Source organism: Micropterus dolomieu, linkage group LG22 (genome assembly GCF_021292245.1).
Source record: "Micropterus dolomieu isolate WLL.071019.BEF.003 ecotype Adirondacks linkage group LG22, ASM2129224v1, whole genome shotgun sequence".
NCBI lineage: Eukaryota > Metazoa > Chordata > Actinopteri > Centrarchiformes > Centrarchidae > Micropterus > Micropterus dolomieu.
Genome location: NC_060171.1, coordinates 12,799,942 through 12,809,742, shown reverse-complemented (window position 1 = coordinate 12,809,742; position 9,801 = coordinate 12,799,942). Strand labels below are relative to the sequence as shown.

General features: G+C 40.7%; 1 protein-coding gene across 5 annotated transcripts in view; it reads right to left on the bottom strand.

Annotated features, from left to right (window-relative positions):
• Positions 1-9,801, bottom strand: part of LOC123962506 (CUGBP Elav-like family member 2) — a 29,436-nt gene that overhangs the window by 18,950 nt on the left and 685 nt on the right. For 4 of the 5 annotated variants that reach the window (XM_046038671.1, XM_046038670.1, XM_046038669.1 and 1 more), the window contains exon 2: positions 1,639-1,835. In XM_046038671.1, the coding sequence (XP_045894627.1) occupies positions 1,639-1,835 (197 nt within the window). Of the gene's footprint in view, positions 1-1,638; positions 1,836-9,537; positions 9,721-9,801 lie in introns of those variants that run through there. The other variant, XM_046038672.1, reaches the window with a different exon arrangement.

Sequence of the window (9,801 nt, the reverse complement as noted above, 5' to 3'; positions counted from 1 at the left end):
ATTCACTAGAACTGTTTCAGAAATAAATTTACAATCACGTTTGTCAGCAGCGTGGCCTCCACCACTTCCCTACTGTAACATTAAACATACTGCTGTGAGCCTGGAGACGGCAGTGACAAGGCTATTTTTTTTTATTTAAGTTATGTAATTGACGTGACAAATGACCAACTCACCGGGAACACTGAGTGTGAGAGCTACCAGGAGCTACTCTTTTTGGGTCTGGTAGACTGCGGTCAGCTGATGTTTTGTTCTGTGGTGCTGCAGTGTTAACAGAGGAACTGCAGCGCGCCCTCTGGTGGGCAAACTATGGAATACTCAGTTGAGGATCCATTACTGTTTCTTTTTGCTGAACAGCTAGATAGGCAACCTTCCACCAACAATTTTACTGACTCAATCAGTGGGATATAGCAGCTTATAAGTGACGAATAATGCTAAAGGATCTGGACACACCTCAAAAACTATGGCCGATGGTTGGCCAGAGACCTTTAATGAACGCCAAAAGGCTCCGGATGGCTTGGTGTGGCCGTGAAACCGCTGGTTGCACAAAACAGGCGTCATTTAGACGCAGAGCCCGGTATCAAACAGGATCCCACCACATTAAAACCCGAGAGTGGATTAACTGCCTTTGGGCATAGTGAGTCATCCAACCATCATGGGAATTGAATTTTGGGTGGCGTCGTAAACCCAGGACAGTTACATCAGGGAAACAGTCGTTTACTTTATTCACCTGCAGTTAGTTACGGGAGACTGAGCACTTCCAGTGGCACTTTACAGCTCTCTGCAGACAGCAGGCTTCCACTTCACCGTCTCCTCTAATTGCAACCTAAACTGAATCACTCAACTCGAGCACCATTTCTACAGTGAGCGCATCGATAGATGTCTTAATGGAAAATTGCAGTTGAATAACACTTCCTTTATATAATGCTGCTTTTAAACCAGGATGGCAAAGTAAAAGAAAAAGTATTTCTATACTATAGGGTTATGAAAAAAGGTGTTATTTTTTAACCCTGGAACAAACGCCTATTGAATCATCTCACCTGTAAGCACAAAAACAGCTGCACTGCGTGTGCAGACAAGCAATGCTGTGCATTGCCTAAGGCGACTGTGCTGAAATGTGATGGTAGATGATGCGGCAATAACAGGGCTTTGTGTATTGTGCTTGACCACTAAAAGCCAGGCAAATACAGGTAGGGGAGATTGGTGACCATATAACATCTAAATTTCTCTGTGCTTCTGGCCAGTGGAAGGTAACCATCCAATGTTTAGATATGCCAATTTATTATGGCTATGACTAAAGCTTATTTTATTAATTTTTAGCAATTTATGTCCATTTACTCTAAAACAGAAAATTACAATCAGTCCATGCCAAGTTATAAAAATGTCTTAAAACTTACATACCAAGACCCCAAACATATTTTCTTCCTCTAAAATATAATTGTAAGAGGCAAGCAACTGTACAAAATAAATCATCAATTCTGTATTTCATGTTAATCCAACTTATTGATCAACTAATAACTTAACACTACATTTAAAACATCTCAATTGCAGGCAAAACATTTTCAAGAGTCTAGTATTTAACAATCTGTGTGGCTTGGTAGAACCAACACTCACTAAAATAATTTTGTGCGCTGAGCTTACCTTTGCTCTGAGGGGGATTCTGGGTGCGATCACGGAGGATGTTGATCTGGTGAACAGCTCCGAAGGGCTCAAAAAGCTCTTTCAGTTCTGTTTCTGACCAGGAGCGCGGGATCTGTCCCACAAACATCTTGATGGAGTCTGGGTCTGGCTGGTCCAAGTGCTCCAGCGACCCATTCATCTTGCTGCCGTTTCCGTTGCTAAGAGAAACAAAAAATCTGTTATTAGAATGCTAGGCTCTAAACAAAGTTAATTTCACAAGTTAAAATCTGTGGTCATATTTATATGAAGCTCATTGGGGACTGACCAAAATACATCAATTAGGAACAATGTGTTATCTAAACTGAAGTCGGCAACATGGTATTTGAGAAAGAAGTTTGTTATCAATGTACATATGATTATTTTATTTTGGAAGAACAATCAAGTTTTTGCATGCGACTAAAAGGCAGACTTTACAGTTAGAAAAAGAGTTTTAACTTAAAGGGTAAAATGGTCTACTACGACAAGATATTGTTCTATACTGGTCATAATGCTGCAACAAGTAGTTTTAGCTGATCTGAAAAAGGTCTGTCAGCAGGTAATAACACCAAAGTATGTTACTGAGTTAAATCAAGAGGTCACAGAAACACACAAAACCAGTTCTACTTCAGAGTGGGTCAGGACTATTTGTATGTACACCCCTTTCCAGGTATTGAAGAGAAACTAATTTAATAAACTAGTTTTTGTTTCAATATTTTTATTCCATTCTCTAGGAAGTACTGGCTCTCCCACCAGGAGACATTCATAGTTTGTAAATATTTCAAAATGTCTACCAAGAATTCAAATGGTTTATAGAGCATTAAATCCTTTGATGTGTGACTATTTGTGTATATGTACACTGAAGTAGATGCTTAAACAATATATTGCTTACAGTAATGGATGGTGTAACATCTCTTAATTACATGGTCAACAAATATTGAGCCAGCAATCTGGATGGTCGGAGTAGTAGCGCAATGATGGAGATATGTGAAATACTAAATTGCGCCATTTTCCTCTGAGGCAAGCTTCTGGGAGACAGAATCAATACCCACCAGTGTACCTACAACTACAGCACCTTTGTCTCACTCACACAAATGAAGCACACAAACATTTCCTGACAGGGTTAGTGCCGCTGGAAACCAGGAATGAGATCTGAGCTACAGCCATTCACAGATGCAGAGGCAGGGAAATCATGTTAAGCTATTATGCTTACATGTAAAGCATCACTCACAATACAATGTGGTTCCACAGAGGATAAAGAAGGGACAAGGACCACAAGTACAATACAGAAAGTGTAGACTATGGAACAAAATATATTAGCCTGGTGTACACACCAACAGTACCAAAATGCTTAAAAACACTAAGAAGAGAGTGACAAAAATTACACTAATGTAAAAACAATTTTACATACAGACCTTTGGACGCGAGCCATCCATCTCTTACAAATTGAGCCCAGCCGTTCTGCAGAAACACCGAACTCCTTGAGGGACTTAAATGACATGCTAACAAATCACACTTTTGTTCTTGTTCTCCTAAAATCCAACTCTACACTTCAGTATGAATGTTTTAATTTCCTGTAGGCTGTCAATACATTCGAATGATGACATAAACACGGGAAAAAAGCCCCGGCGAAACAAAAGCCTCTCCACCAAAAAGGGGTGAGGGCCCCCCTCCCACCAGCTCCGACAGCTAAACGAAAACAGCACTGCAGAGCTCTAAACCTCCAAGAATCGCTAGTTAACAGAAAGAGATTTTGCGGTACATCTCCTCCTCAGGCGCATTGGCGATGGTACAGAGAGTAACCTACAGCTTCTTCGCCACAGCAGGGGAACAATCACATATTGTTCCCCCATGCTGGAGAACACTATTCACCGTTCCTCTACAGCACAATGGGCCAAGTCAGAGAGATGCTTTGGAACACATCGAAGGCTACGTGTGCTAAGGCTACAGCGCTGGTGGGTGACACCATTTATCCAGTTTTCCCACTGGCACTCGGGACGCCATTTTGCTAAGGGCCCTTTGATGAAATCTTGTTATAGAAACAGCAAACCTCACTTGAAAAACTGGATTTGGGTCACAGCATTTAAAAACATGAAGGCTCAAAATCAACACAGTGTCTACTTAACATTCATTAAACTCTCAAGCCCCCTGCAGCTGTGCATTGTCTCTTCAGCTTAAGAGACTGTTGAGGAGAAACGTTACTGCAATAATACGGTCTTCGGGCTTGCTACCCACTCCTTAAAAAATTTTCAGTACTGCAAAAATGTCTATATGCCATACATTTGTATTAGTCAACGAACCAGAGACATTCAAGTAATAAAAATAATGGATTCAAATTGTCTGCCAAGTGTTATTACATCATGGAACGATATTGTAGAGTGGACAGAAAGTGCACAGACAGTAAGCACTATCACAGTAAGAGCTGTAGTGACCACTGAGTTGAAACTGGAGGAAAGAGAAAAAAAGCTAGAAAAGACAGGATGGTAAAAACATGCCAGAAAATTTGTTTTAGGAGTGTTTCAAGTTAAAAGAATCCATGGTGTTGCATTCACTATAAAGAAACAGTTTTGACATTTTGGGAAATACACTTACCTATCAGGATAAGCAGCCAGCTAGCTTAATTTAACACAAAGAAAACAGCTAATCTGGTTCTGTCATAAGGTTACAAAATCCAGCTATCTGCACCTCTAGAGTTCAGGAAGTTACTGAGCCTGGCCACGAAATAGTGCAGCTTCTCATCCAATTCTCTGCAAGAAACCAAATAAGCGCATTTCCCAAAAAGTTGGACCATCCCATTAACCAGTTAGTAATTAATTATGGCTAGCCCTACTAGCTTATCTACAAAAAAGGGTGCCAGCTGCCTAGGATGGGATGAGAATCTGCCAGTAGTTAGTTTTAAGTGTCAGTTGCTGATATAAAGTAGTATGGATCAGTGGAACTGGAGTGTCAAGCCATTTAGGCAGAATAATGTTATGTCAATACAGTAGTGGCACTGTGCCAATACAAAACTGCTGGCATACGCCTTAAACAACACACACTCAACTCTTTTCCCTGGGGTTATTTCTTTAGTAGAAATAAGTTTAACTGAAAACTCTTTAGTGGGTTCAGAGTAACCAGGAGATTGCTCCAATAAAGACACATTTTCCTCCAAAGAAGCACCACAAATAACATTTCATTTACCTCTCTTTTATTGAGGGGGGACAAGAAATCTCAAGACGGGCATTGCTTTTCAAAAATAAAAATCAGCCCGACTTCAAAACAAATTTTATATTACAGCACATAAAATGTTGGCATATTATTGATAAAGGGCACTGAATCAAAAATACTGTTATTGATAGTCAATCCTGCCCAGATCTGCTCCCTATACCACCCAGAAGAATGCTCCAAGAGAGTAGTGATGTAGTCTTTTGCTGCGCTTCCACAAACACCCCTGCGATGTGGCAGCTCATCGTGCTCCAAGACGCCCTGCAGCAGCTGACGAGTCATTCAGAGCCAGAGCCATGACAGTTGCATGCGTACTGCTGCACCACCCATAAAAACAGGTGATTTATCTGAACCATGTGCCTGTCCTGTTGGTGAGCTCTGACCGCGCAAGTATGCCACCGATACCTTTGCTGTGCCCATAATAGAAAGTCAGCCAATTTGCCTAGTAATGCACATGATTCTGAAAGCTCAGCGTGTGTGTTTGGACATTATTCATGCCTAAACCATCAGGGGTCACAGCAGTAACACATGTCACGTGACTGGACACCACTGCTGATGGAAAGTAGCTTATTTGTAGTCGCTTATACTATTAAACCCCCCCGATATAAAATGTATTTTTATCATTTCTAGCCATTTATTAATGTTATTTGGCACTTGAATGTCAAATAAACCACCGCAGTTTTGCTTTGATTAAAATATTGATCAAACAAGTCTTGTTAGGGCAATGTTACCCGTAATGCTAACTCTCTTCCTGTTTTGAGTAACAGACTCCTTTGCCTTGGGCTGTTTTGGCAACCAGCAGAACACTGCTGTCGTGCTTTATTGGGGATAAAAAAAGTCAAAGTTCACATGGAGACACGTAATGCTCCTGAAAAAAAAAGGGGAAAATCAGTCAACTGAAACAGCTGTTTGGTTGTAATACCCTCAAAAAAAACATGAGTTGCTTTTTCTTTCAGGAAACCAATGGCCTTATAAGCTGATTCAACAAGACGCAGAATGCCTCTAATGCCATGGTAATATCTTTGACAGCTGTCAAGTAGAACATAAAGGCTCCCTCTCCTAGCTGTATCTATTTTCTCCACTACTACAAAAAGAGGCAGAATATTCTTTGACAGGTTGAATAAGGTTTCACAAGCTTGGTATAAAAATATCTTCCTGACAGGCTTGAAGTTCTAACTTAAAAAGTGGTCACAGACGACAGCAGCAGGATTTACAGTTTGTTGTAGGATCCCTGAGCAAGAGTAACTCGGACCCGTGGACCAGGTTTTAAACAAAACAGCAACAAATGACAGCTGAGGATGGATGTTACTTGAGGCCCGAAAGCAGAATCAGGGGGACTGTTTTTTGATTTCCATACCAAGTGGTCGACTCTAATCAGCACTTCTGATGAGACGTTACTAAAATATTTTCCTCCTGGCATTAACTCCAATTCCGCTCAATACAGTCTAATTTCATTGTTGCGTTTCCCCTGATGAAGACAGACGTGTTCAATCAGCCTCTGAATGGGTCGCATGTTAACAGACGGCCAGCATCTGATGACAAGGCCCGCCCCATTAGCTGCATAATCACACTAAGTGTCCCTGCCGGTTATGGATGACGTTACTAAAGTAATGTTCACAGTCAAAACACCCAACTAAATGAACTCTTTTCACACACCTCCGTCAGCGTTGGATGGAGCCTGAATTTAAATCTTACGGTGGAGCATACCCAAATGTGTAGGAGCCTTACAAATGCATCTCAAATGGAGAAAACTCACCAAAATTACACTTGATTACTCTGGCAGTGTGTGCTTACCGCCGTGACTTGCTCAATCATCCTAACCTGTGATAGGCAACACACACAACAAATTGTGCAAAGCTGCTCTCTGTTTTTATGGTCCTAAACTGTGGTACATCCATCCCATCGGATCTGAACAGAATACTTCCTTGGAAAGAAATTAAAGACCTCTCTTTTCTATTTGTGTTTGTTTTCCTCTCACTTACTGCTATTTTTTTGTTACCATTTATTTTCATCTGATCTTGCTTTGTTAAGCGCTCTGGGCTGCATGTTTGCATGAAATGTGCTATACAAATAGGTTATTATTACTCTCTTTATTAAACACTCCTCTTGCTGTACATGTACTCCTTTACTTTCAGTTTCTCCTTACAAATATGCACGTTTTTTTCTATGGCTTTATCCAAAACAAGTCCCTTATTCACCATTATAGACACAGTTTAAACATTGTGTCACAACTGTATTTTTATTGTGCATTGTGGGATTGTAAGCAGAAAGTAGTGTACAATGTCTTTTAAATCTTCAAAATTTTGAGGGCTATATAATGCAAATAAATTAAACTCTAATTTAGACACTCAGATCAAATTGTGGGCATTTATACAACGATTTTTTCATTGTCGATTATTTTCAATTAATCAATTGTTTGGTCTATAAAATGTCAGAATATGTTGAAAAATGTTGAGCGGTGTTTCCTAAAGCCCAAGATTATGTCCTCAAATGTCTCATTTTATTTACAACCCAAAGATATTCAGTTTACTGTCCCAGAAAAGTAAACAAACTGTAAAATATTCACATTTAAGACGGTGGAATCACAGAATTTTGACTTTTCTTAAAATTGTACTAACTTAATTGTTGTAGCTCCAATACACTATAAAGCCTAGTTAGTAATCAGTGATTTGTGACAGTCTACAACTGTGCACAGAAGCTTTCTGCTCCACAAAGACATCAATCCAGAAGAAGTTCTCTTGTCGACACATCCCCTGGTCCACTCAAGAAGCGCCTTTTCAACCAAACAGCTGATCCCACTTCATGTGGACTGCAGTCACTGACACACAAGCATGCTGACCTGAATGGCGCATCATTTTGAAAACATTATGCTAATTGATATCTAAATTTAGAATCATAAGCTGAGACATATATTTTTTGCTGCTGTAACATGCCTCTAGTGTAGACTTTGTTAATGACTAAACAGCCATACGGTACCGATAATTTCATGGACATCTGGTCTTATGTAACTCTGTCCTACAATATCTTTTGTTTGCGAAAGCTCGCAGAGGAATTTGCTCAACCTTCGATTACACCACCCCACATAGGGGACGTGATTATGAGCGTTCCAAGGCTGTGTATGTAGCTCCAGGACTGCCAGTCTTGTAATTATTGCCGCGCCAAGCTAGCAGTAGGAGCAGAGAAACAGGTGACAGCCAGATCAGAGCCCTCCTACACTTGGCCTTCAACATCTGGCTGCATGACACTCTCCCACCACTGCCACCACCCTTACAGTGAGGGGAGGGGGGGGGACAGAACAGCCGGCCCGAGCAGCCCCAGGACCCTCTGCCAAGATCCTACACTTCGCACAGATCAACAGCTCCCCGGCCACAACAAAAGGGATCCCTGTGACGCTTAGCTTACTGACATAGCACTACAGCTGTGTTGGCTGCCAAAGGATCACGCTTAAACCCTGACAGTCACTCTCACTGTCAACAATCAGAGGGATAAATCAATCAAATACAGCTGGGGCAAGATCTAATCACTACCTCACTGTCCCCAAGACCCACAGATGAGATAGTCTTCAAAGAGTCCTTCAGAAGTGTGAAATGTCATAAAAATCAAACCATTCACTAAATTTAAAACCTGTTAATGTTCACCTGCTTCCTTCAACATGGGATTATAAAAAAAGCAAGGCTGCAGAAAATTATTTCCATGAAAAATTAACCGGCCAATTTACAATCAGCTGACGGTTTGGTCTACAAACGTTACAAAATAGTTATAAGCCTCCATCACAGCTTTGTCTTAAAATAGCCTGTTTCGTCCAACTAACATTAAAGATATACAATTTACCTTCACATTCCATAAAGAAAAGCAATAAATCCTTACATGTGTTATATTGGAACTAGGGAATACAATTTCTATTGAAAAATTACGATTAATTGATTCTGTTAATCGAGTGTTTCAGAAGTCAGAACCAAACAAAAAGGCTAAAGGAACAAAATATAGATCAGAATCTGTCTTTGCAGCCAAGCATACATTATACACTGACCTAATTTAATGACCAAACTACTAAAAATGGTTTGAAGAAAACACCCTTACAAAATAACCGTTTGAAGTGCAAGACCGTAAAATCAAAAGGACCGGGCACATTTTGCTGCACGATAAAGACAGCACTCCTGAAAGTACAAACATTAAAATTTTAGAAACAGTCTTGTAAAAGCAAGCTGTGGTGTTTTGGAAATGTTTTTGTCAAGCAGGATTAGCTGTTATGTCGAGACGACAGAGTTATAATATGGACCTCTGTGCTTGGTGAATGTCTTTTCTCCCTTGTTTACATGTCGTGTCACCAGATTTCCATTAATGGCTCAATAATGTAGCAAACCACGTGTCCGCCGTTAAGTAAGCACAGCACTCTGTATTCAACATGGACGGGAGCACCAGCTAACGATGTTAGCTAGCTCGGTGGCTAGCAGAGAGACAGGGAGGGACTGGGAGTGCGCCAGGCAAGCCGAGCTGATAGCCCGTGTGCTGCCTACAAATAAGCTTTACTCATGCTGATGAGATGTAGCCAGTAAAGCTGAAAAACAAACAAGGTGGCAACAAATATATGATTAGCAAACTTGACGTCAACTTAACACGATAACTCTCCTCAACGCACTTCCCTTTAACCCGTTGATAAGTGGGCAGTTAAACACCTACCGTTTCGATCGAGCACACGACAACGGAAACTTGTTCAGTTGCAACTAACTAAATAAAACACCAACCACACAGGGGGTGCGGTATTTCTACAATTAAAGTAATACAAATATACACCTTGTGTTGTTGTTTTTAAAAAGCTAATCTGTGCTGTTTTTCTGGACTGAAACCGAAACGTGTGATCTCCGGAAGCACATGTCACTTGACTATTGTAGCGCGCCTAGTATCTGATACCGTCGCTAGCTAATTGCGTTTTCCAGTCACTTC